The 21,582-nt window shown below is 41.5% G+C and overlaps 1 protein-coding gene across 2 annotated transcripts in view; it reads right to left on the bottom strand.

Moving 5' to 3' along the window:
- sotv (exostosin glycosyltransferase sotv) overlaps nt 1–21,582 on the bottom strand; it is a 546,319-nt gene that overhangs the window by 199,334 nt on the left and 325,403 nt on the right. For both annotated transcript variants that reach the window (XM_067110140.1, XM_067110141.1), the window contains one exon: nt 6,867–7,100. In XM_067110140.1, the coding sequence (XP_066966241.1) occupies nt 6,867–7,100 (234 nt within the window). The remainder of the gene's footprint in view (nt 1–6,866; nt 7,101–21,582) is intronic.

Here is a 21,582-nt window from a genome sequence, read left to right on the forward strand (position 1 = left end):
GCCCGACCCGGAGGAGAGCGAACCAACGAAACACTAGCCGAGCGGTTGACACTAGAACGGAGGCCAGGAGAGTGGGTAACTCTCAACTGGGAACTGGACTAGTCCCCCACGGGGTGACGATCGAAGAGACCGACATCCCACACGCGGGGAGATGACACACCACTGGCAAAGTCAGGGAGGCAGTACTTAGAATGGTGGAATCGAGAGTTATGTTCAAGTGGATGGGGGACCCCCTATACACTGACTAAAACTCCCCACGGGGTATCGACACAGACGTATCGACTTCCTGCTCGCAGGGAGACTCATGACACTCACCAAAAGTACTAGGGGAGGATAGGACAACAGCATTAGTCTAAAGCAACGCCAAACTCTCACCCTCCTCTGAAGGCACAGCCCAGACAGTAAAAGGGAGGAGAGAGAGGAAAGGAAGAGGGGTGGAAGGGAGAGAAATTCCCGTAACGTAGTCCAACCAACAACCGACCCATAGGGTAGAAGGGCAATGCATAAAGAAGATCCCCCGTTTTATTCTTCCTTCTCTCCCTCATTAGAGGGAGGAGGGGATGGGGGCTTCAGATGCCCTAGCGAACCCGAAAACGGGCGATAAGGCGGATGGAACAACAAACGGGAACTCCTTCGACCAGCCTACCCCTCCCTCCCCCGCTCAAGCGACACAGTCGGGAGAGATGGGAGCTAAGACAATGCCAAAGCCTAACCTGAATAGCCTAACCCACCGATTGAAGCGAGAGGGCTAGGCTAGAATCAATTTCTGATAAGTACTGCTAAAGTTAACCAAAAACTACATAAGTACACGTAATATGATTGAATATACAAAATTATAAGAACTTGTGCTAAGCGTACAGCCTAACCGAGCGAGGCGAGCAGGAGGTAGGCAGCCAACTGGCTGCACCTGACGCCGAGCCCGGACCACAATAAATCCGAATTATCCATGTCATCCATTACACTACAAATCAGAGAAACTGACAAAAGAAAGCACCACCTTGGAGAGGGAATCTATCCGCGCGAGAGCCTGGTATCAGCCATGAATTAACTGTAAGAACCAAGATAAGGGGAGGAAGCTTCCGTGAGGAATGACACTAATCAAGGTACCAGGAACCGCCCGACATAGATAAACACCTCCAAAAGGAACTTCTTGAAGGGGAATTACGAAACATGAGTAAAATTGTAACGACCGAGAGAAACCCCTGCAGAAACAAGCTGTAAGGGTGTGCCTCAAGGTCATTATGGCGGAGGCGGCGAATGCCGGGGAGCGTCCAATATATGACCCTGTAAATATTAACTTACGGGCCAATAAAAGCCTAACTGATAATAAAAACCCCACAAGAAGATGGTACTTAACTTCACAACGGTGAAATTGCTTGAAGACATGATGAAACTCAAGGAAAATTGGGGCAAAAGCCAGCACAAGAAAAATATCTTCCGAAAGGAAAAACGTGCTAGTATGGAATGAGTACAGATGGCGCTGGAGTCGTCGGTTGGCGGGCAGGTGAGTGCGGGCTTTAGACCGGCTCCTCATGTTCCGGGGGTTTTGTCATTGAGTTATCTACAGAGTGCAGTCCTGTGGCAGTGACAACAATCACTCACCCTTACCTATACCGACGTCTATTCCATAACAGATGTTCAGTAGTAACCCCAGCATTTCCTGATAGCTTTTTTCTCTGGTATATTTAGCAATATCTATACCTAGAAATTCGTGCTTGATAGGAATTTCACCGGCTGACACAGGGACGAGCTCAGAAATGCCATTTTTGAACAGAAAACAAGCTCCCAACTATGACTTCGCTCTGTTTTAAGATACGTGTTATTGTTATGATCAAGATAGCTACTGAATATCATGAAATAATTTTATAGTTACACATTTGAGGACGGTCCGGGAACAAGATTTGTAAGTGATGACGCACCACTATGATAGACAGTGTGGGATTTTCATATCACTATATTTAAAGATAAAATTATTGTTAAATTCTTGTTTTCACAAAGAAATAATTATATTCGCTCCTGAAAGCTGAAGCTGAGACTAAGGACAGGCTTAGCAGGTCCTTAAACTCTCTGACTTTGGCGGAGGCAACGTCAGTGGTCTACATTGAAGACACTTTGTTTCAGGTCCTGACGAAATCTCTCTTGGCGAGTTTTCAACAGGACCTTTACGACTTCATCACGGCCTGGATGAACTACCGGAAGCACATCTTTTCGGCAGCTTCCATCCGTCATGAGCCTAACAGGCTTATGAAGAGCTCCATCTTGGGAGCTAATCTCTTCCCTCAAGAAGAGGTTGATGCGGTCCTAGCTGAAGCAACTAGGGCCAATCAGAGTCTCCGCTCCCGTTGGGGCCTGCCTTACAAGCGTAAGCAAACGGAGCCCGCCGGACCCCATCCTAAGTCCGGTAAGAAATTCAAAAAGTTTAAACGGCTCCCTGCTCAGACTGTCTTGCAGGCTGTCCAGGTCCCCGCACCCGGCCAGCCTTCAACCTCGCACGCTCAGCCTCAGCCTCAATATGTGCTGGTTCAGCCAGCTCCTCAGTCTCTCGCTGCCCCCTCGTATGTATCTTCCCCGGCTTTCAATGCTTCATATGAAAGCCAGGGGGCATTTCGTTCAATACAAAATGCAAGGGGAACTAGGGCCAGAGGATACTACAGAGGGAGGGGAGCACCTCACTCCTCCTTCCAAGGAAGGGGAGGCAGAGGCTCCAGAGGAGGCAGACCATCTCCCGCCCAGTGAGATATCTCAGGTAGGCGGGAGGTTGTATCATTTTCGGGACCAGTGGAACTTCAGTCCCTGGGCCCAGAGCATAGTCTCCAAAGGACTGGGGTGGAGTTGGTGCAGAAGTCCTCCCCCCCTAGTCAGGTTCCATCAATCACCGTCCAAGGCTCTGAAGGACTTCGTGAAAGATCTATTACAAAAGAGGGCAATAAAGAAAGCGAGACACTTGAAATTCCAAGGCAGACTGTTCAGTGTTCCAAAGAAAGGTTCCAGTCAACAAAGAGTAATTTTAGACTTGTCCTGTCTAAATTCTTCCATTCAATGCGACAAGTTTCGAATGCTTACAATCTCGCAGGTTTGGACCCTACTGCCCCGTGGAGCCGTAACCACGTCTATAGATCTTTCAGACGCTTATTATCACGTCCCGATTGCGAGAAGGTTCTCTCCTTATCTGGGGTTCAGACTGGGAAATCAAGCATACTCGTTCAGGGTCATGCCATTCGGTCTCAACATAGCCCCCAGAATCTTCACCAAACTGGCAGATACGGTAGTTCAGCAACTACGGTCTCAAGGGATCATGCTGGCCGCATACCTGGATGATTGGATCATTTGGGCATCCAACGCCAACGAATGCCGGAAAGCAACAGCCATAGTAATCGGCTTTCTGGAATCTCTAGGCTTTCAAATAAACAGGGAGAAATCCCGCCTAGTACCGGAGAGTCGCTTTCAATGGTTAGGGATCCAGTGGGACCTACGTTCACACAAACTATCTCTTCCGCCAGCCAAACGGAGAGAAATAGCCAAGGCAACCAGACAGTTCCTCAGGAACAAGAAAGCTTCCCGCCGTACCCAAGAAAGAGTCTTAGGTTCTCTTCAGTTCGCTTTGGTAACGGATCTTCTACTGAAATCCAAACTGAAGGACATGAACAGGGTATGGCGAAGCCGAGCCAACGTCAGGTTCAGAGACAAGGTGTCTCTAATTCCGCCAATTTTGAAAAAGAGACTCCGGCCTTGGACAACAGTCAAGAGCTTATCGAATTCAGTACCGCTTCAATTTCCCCCTCGGCACTAGTGATTCACACCGACGCTTCTCTAAGCGGGTGGGAGGATACTCTCAACACAAGAAAGTTCAGGGGACTTGGTCCACTGTGTTCCGCCAGTTCCATATCAATGTCCTGGAAGCTATGGCAGTCTTTCTAACCCTGAAGAAGCTTCGTCCAAACAGTCTGATCCATATAAGACTGGTCTTGGACAGTGCAGTGGTGGTACATTGTATAAACAGAGGGGGTTCCAAGTCGAGCCGGATCAACCAGGTTATGATAGCAATATTTTCCTTAGCAAACAAACACCGTGGCATCTGTCTGCGACTCATCTAGCAGGAGTCCGAATGTCATTGCAGATTCCTATCCAGGACAACTCCGCTGGAGTCGGAATGGTCCCTGGACAAAACTTCATTCAATTGGATTTGCAGTCAAGTTCTGGGTCTCGAAGTAGATCTCTTTGCAACAGAATTCAACCACAAACTTCCCTGTTATGTGGCTCCCAACCTGGACCCTCTAGCACACTCCACAGATGCAATGTCAATAGATTGGAACAAGTGGCGGAGGATCTATCTGTTTCCTCCAGTAAACCTGTTACTGAAAGTCCTTCACAAGCTCAGGACATTCAAGGGCCAGGTAGCTCTGGTGGCTCCCAATTGGCTGAAGAGCAACTGGTTTCCGCTTCTTCTAGAGCTGAAGCTTCGGTGTTTACAAATTCCCAACCCAAAACTGACACAAATAGTACAAACTCAGACTTGTCAGCTTCCTCAAGAATTCAGAATGTCCTAGCTTTGTGGATTTCATGAAGTTTGCAGCTCAGAAAGATGCTAATATTGACCCTATTAACACTTTGTTCCTAGAATCAGACAAACGGGAATCCACTCTCAGACAGTATGACTCAGCAGTTAAGAAATTAGCACTCTTCCTAAAAGAATCTGAAGCAACCATAATGACCACGAACCTAACAATTTCATTTTTTAGGTCTTTATTTGAAAAAGGTCTTGCCTCGAATACCATTACTACAGCCAAATCAGCTTTGAAAAAGATATTTTTACACGGGTTCAATATTAACTTAATGGACTCTTATTTTTCTTCAATCCCTAAAGCCTGTGCCCGTTTGAGACCAGTAACCCGTCCACACACGGTTTCCTGGTTCTTAAATGATGTCCTTAAATTAGCCTCAGAAACTGATAATCAATCTTGTTCATTCCAAAGTTTATTGAGGAAGACCTTATTTTTAATTAGTTTAGCTTCAGGTGCTAGAATTTCCAAGCTGTCTGCCCTGTCTAGAGAGCCTAATCATATCGATTTCCTTCCATCAGGTGAAGTGTTGCTAGCCCCTCACCTTAAATTCCTAGCTAAGAATGAAGATCCTCGAGATAGATGGTCTCCCTGGAAGGTCGTCCCCCTCCCACAAGACCTATCCTTATGCCCGGTCTTTACTTTAAAGGCTTATTTAGACAGGACCTCGCAAATAACTTCGGGGCCTCTGTTTATAAGGGAAGGTGGAGGAACTATTTCTATGAAAGCCATCAGACAACAGATCTTATATTTTATTAAACAAGCAAACCCAGACTCAGTTCCGAAGGTTCATGACATTAGAGCGGTGGCCACCTCCACTAATTATTTCCATCACATGAATTTTGAGGATCTTACAAAATATACAGGGTGGAAGTCTCCCCTGGTTTTCAAACGCCACTATTTGAAATCCCTAGAAGCTCTAAAATTCACTACAGTGGCGGCAGAAAGCATTGTTCCTTCCTCTATTTAACTCCTTTTCTTTATATTCGGTCACTTTCCTCCCTCCTACCTGCCTCACTTATTCCCTTTCCATCACCTCCGGGTGAGGCACACTTCACAGCCTGTCTCCTGACCATGTTGCAATTTTTGTAATTGTCCCGTTTGTAACTTTTAAGTACGTTTTATGTCTTTTTGTTCTCTTGTCTTGTGGGACATAGTTCCCCCACCTTACTATAGTTTATGTATTGGAATATCTATTTTGCTACTTGAATAATTAAAATTCTTGTGGAATTATAGTTTTATTTCTTTCCATTACAAGTTTCTTTAGTTTTTCAGGATGGTATTTTGTTTCTCTGTTATTATTTCACCGGGTGACACAGGTCGGGAAACCCAGAAAAAGGATTTTGACAAAGGAAAAATCTATTTCTGGGGAGAGACCTGTGTCACCCGGTGACCCACCTCTCTTCTTCCTTTTCCCCCCCTTGATAAAAATACCATTCCTAGGTGGTGGGTGCTAACATGGAATGTAGGTGGCGCTGGTGTGTTGTCGGTCCGCGAGTGGTGCGGGCGTTATATCGGCACCTCACTCGGTAGGACTTTTGACATCGGGAATGTCTACAGGGCGGAGATCTGTGATTGTGACAATCTCACTCTTTCACATACACGACTCCATTTCATGGAGCTCGCACTGGGGTAGTAACTCCAGCTTGACATTTAGCTTTTCTCTGGTATATTTAGCAATGGATTTACCTAGAAATAAGTGCTGAATGATTATTTCACCAGGTGACACAGGTCTCTCCCCAGAAATAGATTTTTCCTTTGTCAAAATCCTTTATTTGGTTTCTTGTGTTTTCATACACATTTCCATCCTGGAAGATTCACTTCCACAATGAACCCGAGTGACTCTTAATGGTCATGGATAATTCCTGGCAGTGCCAGAAGGGGACCGAAAATGGTTACAGCAAAACACCGACTTATGGTGGAAATCAACTTACAGCAAGGTGCTGGAACGGATCCCGCCCCCACAACTAAAGTCAAAGACCTACTGAAAAAATCGATGTAACTCATTTATATGCTACTTTAAAAAGAAAGACCACAAGAATTAAAACATTTTACATTCATACATGTATTCACAATATATGGTTACTTTTTAATTACTGCCATGATTTCCATTTGTGCCCGATAAAGGCTTCTGGGTCAACTCTTGGAATTTCATAACTTAAATGTTTATCAAGCTGCAATCTTGAAGTAGTCTGTTGTAAATTTAATATGTTAGGTAAGGAGAAATATAATATAATATTCATTTAAAATATGCCACATCCATTTCTTCAGCTCTGTAGAAATATAAACCTCTGCATTAAAATTTACCTGAAACAAGGATTCCAACCGATCATAGGTTAAAATTACAGCTGTGAAGCCTTCATTCACTGGGGCTGTGATGGGGAGGAAAAGTGGATTATTCACTGCAGAAGGTTCAGGTCGCTTGTTCCATTGGCGCAACGATTTTGCATGAGCAGAGAAAATTCGATCATTCAGGATCTTCAGTGTTGTTAATGTTATGTCTTTCATGGTTGAAAAGTATGTCTCATAAAGCCAGATCACCTGAAATAATGAAGTTTTGTCAACAAAGTAACTATAAACAATATAATTCAAAATAAGGTAACCCACCAAAAATTACATGGCTGACAGGCCTAACAGTTTTTTTCACTTATTACCCTTCTGAATACAAAAATTAAAGAACATCTAAAACAAAATTATGAGACAGTGGAAATAGAATTAGAATGACTACAACATCAACATATTCCAAAATATGTGAACTATCCCATTTTGCTTTCACTATTGGCCTACTGATTACTGGATTACAATAATTTGCCTGTGTCCTCAACAGCCTTCATGCAACCATATGTTCCTGGCTCTTTGAATGCTCCTGCATAGTAAGCCAATAAAATGTAAATAAAATCCTCTGGTTAGTGCACCATTAAGAGCCTCATCATACATTCCTGTACATTCTATGCTGCTGTATCATGCTCCGCTTACCCAATTACCACAACTTTGGCTTCCAGTCTTGTCCCCAACCTCAGGTGCTTTGTTCACTTAGTTGTTTAAGACTGGCAGAGTTTTTGCCTGGGCCTCCTCTGACCCCAGCAGCTCAAGGTCCCACTGTTTCAGACTCTAAGGCTTTGCTTGATCTTCAGGATATCGCACTGCCTAGCAGCCCTCCTCTGGCTACTATAAGACTAAAGAGCATCCTCATGCCTCATTATTAAATTTCATCAGTGCTCCCACACCCATGATAATCACCACTGAGTTGCCATGAGATCCTATGGGTATTCTCATCCCCTAAAGCATGACAATAGTACACATCCTTGTTCTCCAGTTACTAATTCTTGAGCCCCAATCAAGTACCACATCTCTAGTTATCCTTCAGGTTCTGCAAGGAGAATTTTACACTCCTGCACTGACAGGATTTCTTAGTATCACTAGTTCCTTGCTCTCTTCTCATTCTCCCTCTACTAAAAACATTGCCAGGGCCTACTGGCTCATCCTTTCTCTTGGTCATGTATCAGACATCAACACTCAATATATGTATTGCCTGCTTGCCAACATCACAATGGAGAAGAGGGATGCAACCTCTCAAGCTGTCTCTGGTTTGAACATCTTAAGAAGAGTTATGCTCACTGCATATCTTGGATCTTATGGCTTCTGACCTCTTTCAAAAAGACTTTATTAAAGCCTTGGGAGAAATGTTAACTTCAACCACCACCTGAGCTGCAATCATAAACTTGAGAGCTACAGCCTCCTCCTCCTCATCCTCCAGCTTATCAAACTGTGCTGCTTCCAAACCCATGTCAATTTATCGTCAGTGCTTGTTTTCCAGTTAACAACAACTATCTATGACATTACACTGGAATAGCCTTCCTTCATGCTTCAGAGGTCTTGTCTCTTCTTGCCACATCAGTATTGCTCTGCTTCTCAACCATGCTGTTCTCAATTATCCTTCCACCTGGGTAGCTAAGGGAAATTCTCAAGTCTCCTGCCTCTCTTATCAATGTCAAGGGCTGTCTGCAGTAAAACTGGAAGATCTGGGAGTACACTGGTGCACAGCACTGGTTCTCTGAAGTTCTCAGCCTTGGTTACCGGTTGCTGTTTTCCAACATGGGTCCCCAACCCTGTCTCCTATGACTTCCTTCAACTACTTCACCAAAACCCACCAAAAGACAAGTCCTCAAAACAACATGACTTCTAAGCTGAGTAAGGGTATCATTATGGAAAGTCTATTGGAGTAAATGGAGTTTCGCAGTAGTCTCTTCCACCCTCTTTAGTCTTAGGAGGATGGAGATCAATCATCAACCTTGGCCAGCTCAAAAAATCTTTCTGCCTGAACTCTTTCCATGTGTGAAGATCAAGGGGTCTGTAAAGAGATCCATTTGAAGAGGGGGGGACTTCCTTGCTTCCACAGGTCTATTAGTAGCATTCTCCCCCCTTGGGTGCCTCGTCTCTGGATGCCTAATAAGTACACTATCTGGGCTTGTCTCTTCACTGCTAACTGGATAACTAGGGTCTCACTTCTTCAGTGAACTTATACTAGTCATTGGGTCTGCAAGTCAACAATCCACCCAGGTGGTTTACTTGAAACTGTTTTCATAGTTGCAGTTAGTTGGTTCCACACAGCTACTTTTGTATTTGCTCTCTGCAGATACAACTGGCTTTCTGTTGGAAGGCATCCTCGACATATTCAGCTTCCATGATCCCGACTGCAGAACTGATTCTTTGCAACCACCATCCATGGAGGGATTGTCAGAACTTGCTGAAGGAGTTCCTCTAATACCTTGGGACCAAAATCACCTGTTTTCTGATGCCTCAACCTCGGGGTTGGGAGCACAACTGTCACTGGTTCCAAGTGTCTGATCCAGAGAAGAGTCGCCTTCACATATATGTACTTAATAGACCTTCAGGCAGTCTTCTTAAGCCTCCAAGCACTCCCAAATTGTCAGGTTGATGCTAAAGAGTTATGTCTCACATCACCACATCCCTAGCTTATCTGGGTACTCAAGGAGAATAAGACTAGTCATTTTCCTTCTTGTGAAGATTTTTGCTTGGGCAGAAAGGTTCCTTACCATCATGCCTTGATTTGTTTCACAAGAGTCAATAGGGTACATCATGTCCTTCCATCAGCGTGGTCTCTTTACTCATACTTCTGTAAAACCATGTGGGAGATGTGGAGAACCTCTGTTTGATCACTGCCCTATCAGTGAATGCCAGTCTGTACTGTTCTCTGTAGCTGGACCCAGCAGCCTGGAAAGTGGAAGCCATTCTTCAGTCAGCTGAGACAGGTGCTGGCAAAACTTTGGACATGACCCTCACTGCTCCTCTTTGGCCTCAACAAACATGGTTCATGGACCTCCTGGAACTCATTATGGATTTTCCCAGATCTCTTCCTGCTTGGAGGTGTCTTCTAAGATAGGCCCATTTCCATAAACTTCATCCTTATCCTCAGTCACTACATCTTCACAAATGGCTATGATTAAGTACAGCCCCAGAGAGAGAGAGAGCAGCTTTTCAAAAGTTGCTTCAGCCTCTATCACCCCTTCCAGTAGACACCCCCACCACAACTCTACCAGACAAAATGGGCTTAATTTGTGGTTTTTCTAATGAACATGGTTTTTGTCCCCCTTGAAGCCACTATTCCAGTAATTTTATTTTATCATTTCTCCTTTCAAATGTTCTTATCTCTATTTTTACTCCTATCACACTTATTCCCTACCTATTTCTTACCTTTACAACACCTGCACATTTGCCTGTTCATTGATTTTGACAAGCATACATCTCTACCAGGTACCACACATCTGTTTAAACTCCTAGATCTAATTTCTGTAAGTAAAACTCTTCAACCTAGCCCTTCTTTCTGCTGACACAAGTCAGTCTAGTGCATCGTTTAGAGATGTATGCACAGGCTGGAGCAACTGACATCCCTAAAAAACTATTATTAATACCTCTGGGAGGCCATATCACCTTTCCTACATGAGAAGAGAATGCAGAATGAGTGGCATTAAACCATAAGAATTCCCTTCCATACTAGTTTGGGAAAGTACTGTCTAATACAATATAGTAGATCTAAATAAGGCCTGGGTACTGAGGTCTTCCTCCAAGGGTCTCCTTCCAATGAAGTACATCAGTGGATAACCTATTCTTCTTGCCCACTACATAGCTACATCACTATCATCAAGAAAGAAAATTATTACTGAAGCACAAGCAATCAATGAGCCTTCACCTTGCAGCAATCATAAGCCAAATGTTCTCAATCTTATATTTGAAAATTAGTACTTATTATTAGGTAAATCATTTATTTACCATGCAAACATGTTTAGTCCTCACCATCTCCCACAAATTTAGTAAAAAATTCTTGTGCCGTCATTCTCTCTCTCTCTCTCTCTCTCTCTCTCTCTCAGTATACAGTACATATATTTTAATGAAAAAATATAGTAATTACTGAATACACATTGTTGATCTATGTAAAAAAAGGGTTTGACATAAAAGAAACCTATTTTTGGTAGTTGCTGTTGAGTCCTCAAGGAGTTACCCACTCATGGTGTGCCAGTGCTCCATGGTGACTAGACTAGTGTCAAAGAAATATTTTTTAGCCTGGTCTTGTAGCTGGGTATTGTGTCATAATGGAAACAGTATGACACATGATAGAGTATAAGGGACTCAAAGATAAGAGGGCATTTTCCTTTATCTTCAGCAAAGCTGAACCCAGTTTTTCCTATGTCAAAAACTGCAAGAAGTGACTATTGCGCATGTGCATCTGCTATCTTGTTTATGACCAGGGCAGGCAAAAGAACAGCTCCATTACTTTCTGCTGGTCAATGTGGGATGATCCCTTGCCCAAATCCCATGCCTGTTCGTCAGGGAAGTGGGAGGGTTTTGAGGACTCAACAGTAACTACCAAAAATAGGGTTTTCCTACGTTAAAACCTGTTTTTTGATAGCGTAGTCGCTTGTTTCGTTCTCAAGGAGCTTTTCAAAAGAAATTGACAGGTGACAAAAGGCTTAAGCTTTCAAAATTTTAACCTCAAAAACCTAAAGAAAAAACTGAACACATTTCTGGTCTGACGTCAAGCCACAAGTTTCAAGCCCGTTCCTTATTCTAAAAAACCTTTTGGGGTTTTGATGACAAGGAACAAAAAAGTAAACAAGAACTTGCATTTTTAGGGTGAAGTTCAGTAGTGACTTAACAAAGTATGCTGCGTGTAGTTGGGTTGCAGTCTTGTTGCATCTTCCCCAGCATTAGCCAGCATACTCACCCGTTAGGAAGACACCTGGTTTTCTGCTGTACAGCCTATGGGGTCAGGACTAACCATACCACCTACTGATATGCAGTGTAGACGAATTTGTTCGAGCTCATGGCAGTAATGTTTTAAGAACACTGTCTCTGATGCCAACCCTGTAATTTTGGAGACCTCTTCGAAAGAGACATTTCTGAAGAAGGCCAACGACGTACTCACTTTCCTGATATCATGTGACCTAGTAAAGGAGTGTGGGTTTGCCTTTTTAATGAGGGACACTAAAATTATTCTTAGCCCTTGCAGAGAAGGTGGTTTATTCGTGCTAGGGTGTAGGAAAGTCAGACCCCCTGGGATGTTTGCCGTGACCTCTAGGTAAACCATAAGTGCTCGAACTGGGCATAATGTTTTGTCTGCTAAATTAAGTTTTCTTATAAGAATAGTAGACTTCCTTCTTAAAGGATCCTCATTCTTGGCCAGGAATGATGGGCCAGGAGACAACAATAATTGATTATCAGCAGTTTGTGTCATATATCGTCCCCGTCTACGAGAGCCCAGTTCACTAATATGGGCTCCTGGTGCTAATGCAATCAGGAAGATTGCCTTTTCCTTTTGTAGCATGAGAGTTGCGGCTGTACTGGGTCCACTGAATTGAGGGGTAGATAGCAGTCTAAGTACCTTGTTCAGTGATCAAGTAATTGGAAGTCTTTCAGGAGCGGGTCTTTGTAGAGCAAGACTATAGAAGGGAAGTAACAACTTCTATGCTGGAGTCAATCCCAAATCCATAAAGCAAGGGTTCTGTTAATGCTGCCTTGTATGCCATGATTGTTGTAACCACAAGTCGTTTGTCTTCAAAGAGGTATATCAGAAAATTTAAGTGTTTCTACAGAAATCTCAACTGGGCTCTCAGTATGGATATAATCTAACTATATCTCCCAGACAGACTGGTACTGACGGATAGATGATGTCCGTAATTTTTGCACTAGGTATCTAGCAATGATGAGTGGGTAATTTTCATGGTAGATAATGTTTAAAAAATCTGGGACAATGGAGGAAAAAGATATATCGTCCTCCACTTGTTCCTGTCTTGTAGGAAGGCATCTCTTGCTATTGCTTGATTGTTCAAGTCCGGAGACACATACTGGGAGCCTGCGATTCTAGTATGGTGAACAGGTCCACTTCCAGTTGTGGAAGCATGTTGGATATTGTTTGAAAAGAGTGGTTGTCCAACATCCACTCTGTTGAGGATGTCGTTTTCCTTGATAGAGTGTCTGCTATTACGTTGAGAGACCCTGTGAAGTGAATTGCAGACAGAAGCCATTTCTTTACCTGTGCCATCCGAAGGATGGCTAGCATAACCATGTTGAGAGGAGGTGAACGTGATCCTGATCTCTTGATACAGGACACTGCAGTCGCGTTGTCTAGAACCAACAGAATATGTCTCTCTTCTGGAGGTTTGAGTTTTTTGAGAGACAAAAAGACAACCATCAGTTCCAGGAAACTGATATGACACTTCCTCAGAGTGGCTGACCACCTCCCCGCCATCTGACGATCCTCCCAATGTTCTCCCAAACCTGTCACCGAGGCATCTGTGTGTATTGTCACTCTTACCGATGGAGGAGTCAGGGTGACCTATTTCGCCAGAGATTTTTCCGTGCCCAGGGCCGAAGTAACTCCCCAACTTTCTGATTCTTTTGGTCAGAATGGCCTCGCATCTTTTTTCTTGCCTGCGATAGCCAAAATTTGTTCATGTTTTTCAACTGAAATCTGTGTATTGGATCTATTACTGATGTGAACTGCAGCAGACCCATCATGCGTTCTAATTGCTGTCTGGAAACTCTGGGCTGTGCTAGGGACCTTTAGAGGTTTTTCATTATTCTATTCCAAGTTTTGACGGGGAGAGACAGGCTCTGAAGAGTATCCCAACATAGTCCCAGCCACTGAAGCGTCTGCTGGGTGTGAGGCAGGATTTTTTCCAATTTATTAAAAAAACCTTTTGACTGTAGTCTGTTGACCATTGCTCTTAGGTTTTTCAAGCACTCTTTTCTTGTGGACCTCCAGATTAATCAGTCGTTTAGGTAAGCTATATTAGTTGTATTCCTTCTTTCCTGATTTCCCAGACAACTACAGTAGCTAATTTTGTAAAAATTCTTGGGGCAATGTTTAGCCCAAAAAGGGAATGACCTTGAACCTATACGTATCTTTCCCTATCCAAAACCCCAGAATGGGACAAAAGGGATGTCCCAGTATGCGTCTTTCAGGTCTACAAAAACTGTCCAAGTCCCCTTTGGAATGCCTGAACATGCTTGGGCAACAGTAGTCATCCAAAAATTTTGGCAAACAATGTATTTAGGTCAAGGATCACTCTTCGTTCGGAGGAATCCTTTCTGGGAACATTGAAGAGACGTGCTTGGTGGCGAACGTATGCATGTTTCTCTATGGCACCTTTTAACAGGGCCTTCTGCACGTAATCTTCCAGAGCAGGGTTTGGTTCTTGAAAGAACCCCTTTAAAGGCTGGGGGGGGGGGATGAGACCATTTCCACCCCAGCCCATTGAAAACAATGCTGTGTCCCCAAGGAGAAGACTTCCATTCCCTGTGGTGTCTTTGAAGCTGACCCCTGACCAAACAATTCCTATTGATATCCCCCTCTTCCTCTACCTTTTCCCTTGATAAGCATTCCGGGTATTGCTTTTCCTTTTCCTTTGTAAGATGGTTTTGAACCTTGTGAAAAGGATGCCCTTGCTGATGTGGCTGTTGCTGTCCTTTTGAAGGGGGTTGTCCCTTCTGACCACCTACCTGTTTATGAGGAAAAGTTTTGGAGGTAACTGCAGGCTTATATGATTTTTTATCAAAGTGAGCCTTTTTTGAATTGGGTAAAGGGAAACTTTGGGTTTTTTGTTTCCTGAATTCTCCTTTTCCCAGAAGAGAGTACACTGTACAATTTTGTTGGCGTGCTTGCTCGTTGACTTGAGGAACAACAGAATCCTCAAACAGGTCCTTGCAGAAGGGGTTACACTTTAATAAGCCAGTCACATTGGGAAGTGGCATGTTGGAGCCTTCCGATGTTTCCATTCGCACTTTTAATCACCAGTCTAAAAAGTCATAGAGCGCTACCCATAGGGTTCTCATAAGACTTTTAGCCACAACAGCAAAAAGTGTCCTGGAATCTTCTGGAAGCCTTTTGGTTTCAACTTCTTGTGAGGTGGAAGAGGTTAAGATACTAAGGAGAAGAGTCCTAGCATGGACTTCTGACGAAGCTGTCTCATCTGAGATTCTTCTCATAGGGGCCCAAATTGCTGAGTGGTAACATCCAAGTGGAACTTTTTCTTTTCAAAAGGGAGTTGAAGTGTTGACCATTCCATGGTGGAATTTCTCGAAACTGGGAGGACTGTGGTAAATGGTTTTAGTTCTGCCATTGGCCCCTGTTTTCTAGTTACTGCATAATTCTGAAAGTTTGTCTCCACACGGTTAATTATTTTAAAAGTGAAGGGACAGAAGGCTGGGAGTACTTGGTGAGCAAGTTGGGGTTTATTCATAATGGGAGTATAGACACCCATCTACCGCTGACATGGTAAAGGGGGTCATCTATAGCTTTTAATGCTGTATTCGCACATAAGAGAACTTTTTCCTTTTGAGGTTTCTCCATGTTTGGCAAAGGTGGTATCTGGTGCCATTCTGTATTGGGGAATGCTGCCATCTCTAAATTCCACTTGTACAACTTTGGACATGGTTTTTTCTTTCATTAATTAGACATTTACCATCACCAGAGAAAATACAAGTTGAAGCATCTCGTCAAGGATTATCAGTATCATCAGGGGAGAATATTGGAGCCCCTGTTATTTTTTTACCTGAAGCTTTGTAGTCAAACTGGCCATTTTGTTGACTCCAGTTGGAATTCTATCCTTGGACCTTGTTTGGTCAGAGTTGGTTTCCACTCCCCCTTTTTGATTGCAGGACGCAGTACTTTTACACTTTGGAGTGTACATCACTGACTTGATTTCTTTAATTTCCTCTTTGGAATCATGCAATATGTCCATTACAATATATATTGCCACTCTGTGGAAAGGACATCTTTGATATTACTCATAATTTCCTTATAGAACTGATCAAATGCTGCACACTGTGTACCCCTTTTGGGGGAGATTGCGTAATCAGTGAGCATCCACAGCTGAACTGTGACTGCCTGTTACCCAGGGGGGGCAGAGGTCCTGGGTGAGTTACTATACCCCTCCGAAAATGTAGTAATTTCAATTGGGGTTAAGTGAATCCTTGTATCCCTTTCAGGGGAAGGATCCTGATCAACTTCTGGAAGCTGCACGGGGGCTGAATTCCCCCTGGAAAATTTCTCCCATGGTTAGCTGAAGGTTGTGTTCCTGATCCTTTTGGGTTCAGCAAGGTCATTTCGGTAGCACATTTGTAAGAAAATCATCTCCAAGAGGAATTTCCTCTATTTCCTCTGCATTGTTAACCTGGGAGGTATTGGGGACTGATGTTCCTGGGTTTTGGCCCAAATATAGATCTTCTAAGAAGGGGTAAATATTTGCTGTCGGAGTTCTGCCGGAAAGATATAATCTCTCCCTTGCTGAACCCTAGGACCCTTGTGACAGCTTAAACTAAGCTGTTTTGTCCTTAAAACTTGCTGCCAAGAGTACACTGCAAATTTCGCACATATCTGGCGATCAAGCAAATTTGTCTTGTTTTTTACAAGGACTATATGTTCATGGCAGGTGGAATGGGCCGTATCCACTGGCAAAAAGCGAACAAAGCAATTTGCTACGGAACACTTGAGCTGAGGGTCCTGCATAATTGTGGCCCTGTAGCGAAAGACCCAAGTTGTTATTAGAAACTGATTAGTATAAGTTGTTTTTAATGATGGACACACTTGTAAAACCCTGCATCGTTAGCATATTACATCTTACAGGTTAGTTTGATTACTAGTGTGTAAATGTAATACCTTTTATAAAATATCCAAGTTAACTTAAATAATTTTAGGTTTCGGTTAATTTTGACACCATATAAGGCTGTATTACTTAAAACTGTTAATCGTTTTGCAATGGCTATGTGAAATTTTAATTCTAAATTGTCATGCCATATAGACTAATCTTCTATGGACTAACTTGTTTACCTAACCCAAGCTACTGTTTTATATGGCTATGTTAATCCTTCTAGTATAATCTATGTTAATCTAAGCGTAGAAGATTTCTTAGTGGATTCTCACTTAACCTATTCTAAGCTGCTTCTTTTTCTAGGTTATTTAAAAACCTAAGGATATAAGCCATACAAAATTAATCTTCTTATAATCTGGTTTTTTGTTTTATGTAGCCGAGACTACCCTTTTGTCTGATACTCAGCCACTTTGTTTCTAAATTAACAGTAGGAATATTCCCTTAAAAAAGGGATTTCTACTTAATCTGGTTAGGCTATTGCCTAGTCTAGGTTTGTATCACCTGTGAGGGTACAGGCTTCATAAGACCTTACCAACGTTTTTGATCCTAGAATACTGTTTATATGTACTCCTAGGCTGATTTGTTCTTTTTTAGCCTAGTATAGGGTATTACCCTAATCCAGATTTTTATAGATCACACTTAAATATATAGACTATATAAAACCAGAAACTTACTAATATGTAAACTTATAGTTAGGCTACTATTTTTGTCTAACCCAGGTTGTTGTTTATATCCAATCCTAAGTTATTTGGTCTACTATATAAAATAGTAACCCGATAATGTATAAACTTATAGCTAGGCTATCACTTACTCTAATCTAAAATACTGCCTAATCTGGATTTTTTAATCCACAAGGGTATGGTTACGTAAAACAATTGCATTAGTATGTAGCCTTAAGGCTAGGCTATCATCTCATCTGGCACAGGTTACTATTTTCATCTAGTCCTAGATCACAGGGTCTAGGAAAATGGTTTAGTCAAATAAAGTTTTGTAAAAGTTTATCACTTAACCTAATATAAGATACTGCCTAGTCCTGAATTATTTTAGATCATGCTTAAGTATAGAGGCTATATAAAGGGAGAATTTCAGTAGCCTGTTTATAAAATTCTAGGGTCCTTGGTGTAGACTTGGCTGCTGCCTAGGACCATAAAAGAATATGTCTTAAAAGGTTCTGACTTACCTTAATTTAGGTTATTACCTAATCCAGGTTATTTAAATCACCTTTAGGATATGTAATCCTAGGTCATACGCTACAGACAACATCTACTATAGTTAAATTATTCACACTGAATATGTCAGGCTAACATCTCATGTAGGCTACAGCCTAGGCTATTGTAGACATGAAGACATTGTTATCTGAAAGGATTAGTATCTAAATTAATAATAAATTGTGGAACATTTCTTTAGTTAATACTTCTGAATAGAATTATCAAAAATTCAAATTGTGGGGGGCTTTCGCAAATAACAGAGACCATGAAAAAGCACCAACCATGTGCTCGGAAAACAAAGTCTGGTTTCTGGATTCCGTACACAAAAACATTTGTTCCACAGTTTAAGCTAACAATTTTTAACTGGAGCTTAAAAATAATAACTTGACTTTCAAGTTTACATGTTTCCATGATCTCGCTGATGAAAAAATTTGAAATCAAAGCGATTTTGTGAGGAGCACTGAAATGTGCGCACAGTTTCAACTAGCAGAGGGTAGTGGAGCTGGTATTTTGCCTCCCCTGGTCGTAAACAAGATGGCAGACGCGCATGCACAATAGTCACTTCTTGTAGTTTTTGACATAGGAAAAACTGGGTTCTGCTTCGCTGAAGATAAGGGAAAATGCCCTCTTATCTTTGAGTCCATTGTACTCTAACACGTGTCATAGTGTTTTCATTATGACACAATACCCTGCTACAAGACCGGGCTAAAAAATATTTCTTTGATACTAGTCTAGTCACCATGGAGCGCTGGCACACCATGGGGGCAACTCCTTGAGGATGAAACAAGCAACTACACTATCAAAAAAACGAATTAGTGATAATTTTAGAGATACGAGCCAAAGAAAAATTCGCAAATTAGTGAAATTTCCCCCGCAGACAAGTGAATGATGCATTCCACAAAATTCTGCAACAAAATGAAATGCATAAATGTGAAATGTGTAACAACATGGGGGGGGGGGTACTGTATGTTAGTTAAGAAACAAACAATATCAGATATGAACTACAGGTATTCATTTTACAGAAATTTACAAACTGTGTGTGTGTTGCGTGTATGTGTGTTTGTGTTCGTGTCTACACCTTTGTAACCAGTTATGGTTAGATATAGTAGTAAGACTTTTGTGTGTTTGTTTGTGAGTGCACTGTTTGTTTTCATAGTATAAGGTACAAAGTGGTCTATCAAAAACCTCTTGCATTACACAACACACTAGAACTATATTTATGACAACGGCTTCTCACTCATCTTTATTTTACCAGTCAAAATCAGTAGTACAGGTACTATAAACTATGCATTACACTGCATTCTCCCAATATCAGAAATTCCTTTGCTCAGAATTCAGAAATATTTCACAAAGTCTGAAGTGCATCAGCAAACCTCTTTGAAAATTATACAAAAAGCTAATCTAAAATGAGCCTTGAAAACTGTAGACAACATTCATTTTGAAATAAAGGCAACAGAACAAATGGGCAAATGAAAATCTTAATTATTTACAGTGTGCCTGTGCATTTGTTTGCTGATCTTGTTCACCATACACTTGGATGTACCCATCATTAACCAATGCTCAACTAAAATTCACACAGACACCTCCAATCATTCTGTCTAATAACAATTCTGTATATAACTAATTTGTTAGTTAAGAAACAAACAATATTAGAAATGTACTAGATACTCATTTTATAGAAATTCACATACAGTGGGTGTGTGTGTGTGTACTGCACATTTCATAAATTAAAAAATAGCTAAATGTAACAATACATAGGGATTTAATGAAAACTAATACAGTACTATTTACTCATATGTATGGTATGTGCATTTCTTGGTGATAGAAACAAACACACTAGAACATAGTCGTATCAAATCAACTTTTTGTTTGGCGAATTGTCTAGATAAATGTAGTAAAGGCAGTCCCCGCTTACCGGCAGCATCAGTTGAAGGTTTTTCGGTTTTACAATACTCATACTTGGCTAACGACGTCATTAACCAGATTTTCGGTGCCAGGAAGTAATTTTTGGTGCCAGTAAGCAGTTTATCAGTTAACGGTGCCGTTAAGCAGTTTATTGGTGCTTACAGCATCATAAACACCATGTATGACCTTAATTATTCTGATGTTCCGGTTAACGACCACTTTTGGTCATCGGCGCTCGGCTGTTAAACAGGGACTGCCTGTATATAGAAACAACTCTAATGGTATCAAAATGATTGTCCATTCACACATCTACTGACAAAGCCTAAGCACATTCTCTCTCTCTCTCTCTCTCTCTCTCTCTCTCTCTCTCTCTCTCTCTCTCTCTCTCTCTCTCTCTCTCTCTCTCTCTCTCTCTCAAAATTTATAACATATTGAAATCTTGATGCACAATTGTGTGCATGTGAGTGTATGCACAACAGTATGTATCTTTGTTATACAGGTATTGCCCTACTTACAATGGGTTTAGGTTCCAAAAAACCCATCGTTTGTAGAAAAAATTCTCAAATATAGCCTAGCCTATACTAGTACACTAGGGTAATCAGTACCGTCTATACATATATGGTAGCCTAGCCTAAACTAGATACTCTATACATATATGATTAGTAATTATTAATGACAGCTAATTCTGCAGGTTCAAAGCAGACTGACTTATGATAATTCAGTATAAAGAGAAATTGAATAACACTAACAAGAGCTACCACAGCGTACAGTATGGTATATTGTATACATAAACAATAGCCTAGCCTACAGTATACTCTATACAGTCATGCCCCGAACTTACCGGAGGTTAGGTTCCAGGACCCCTCGTGTAAGGTGAATTTTCGTGCAGTTTGGCATGGTCTCTAACAATGCTAACAAATGCTCATTTCTGAAGTTTAAACTAAATATGACCCTAATCATGCTCCCAAACTATTAAATTAATTTTTAATGAAATTAAAGTTACTGTAATTTCATTTAAAAGTTAGCTTAATACATTACCCTTTAATAAAAAGAAATAAATGGTTGACATAAAAATAGAGAGTTGGAAGAGAATTTCTGTCTCTCTCCCCTTCTGACCGATCTATTTTTAGAAGTCTTCTCACCCCCTTTTTAATAACTTCTTTATTCTATGTCTCTTTCTCTTTGTTCTGAAATGCTTTTTCATAATCAAACAGTTTTTTTATTTTGACTAATACAACTCTTAGTTATTATGTCTCTATGTTTTAGAACGTATTTGCCACACTAGCGCATTTACACTTTGTAGACAATACAGGTAAAATTAGATCAATTTAAACTATCTACTATAAAGATAAAGATGTACAGAGAAATAAGTTGTAAAAATGTGTGAGTGCTGACTATGAACAAGAGAGAGAGAGAGAGAGAGAGAGAGAGAGAGAGAGAGAGAGAGAGAGAGAGAGAGAGAGAGAGAGAGAGAGAGAGGGTTGCCCTTACTTAAGAGAGTGAAATTATTTATCAATTATTATGGAGACTGAGAGAATAACAAGAGAGAGAGAGAGAGAGAGAGAGAGAGAGAGAGAGAGAGAGAGAGAGAGATATTGTCCTTATCTTGAACTATTCTTATGTTAGATATCAAAAGATGGAATTCAGTATTAAACTAACTTTTAAATGAAATTAAAGTTACTGTAATTTTATTTAAAGGTTAGCTTAATACATTATCCTTAAAAAAAAAAGAAATAAATG

This window comes from Macrobrachium rosenbergii, chromosome 10, assembly GCF_040412425.1.
Source record: "Macrobrachium rosenbergii isolate ZJJX-2024 chromosome 10, ASM4041242v1, whole genome shotgun sequence".
NCBI classification, from domain to species: Eukaryota; Metazoa; Arthropoda; class Malacostraca; order Decapoda; family Palaemonidae; genus Macrobrachium; species Macrobrachium rosenbergii.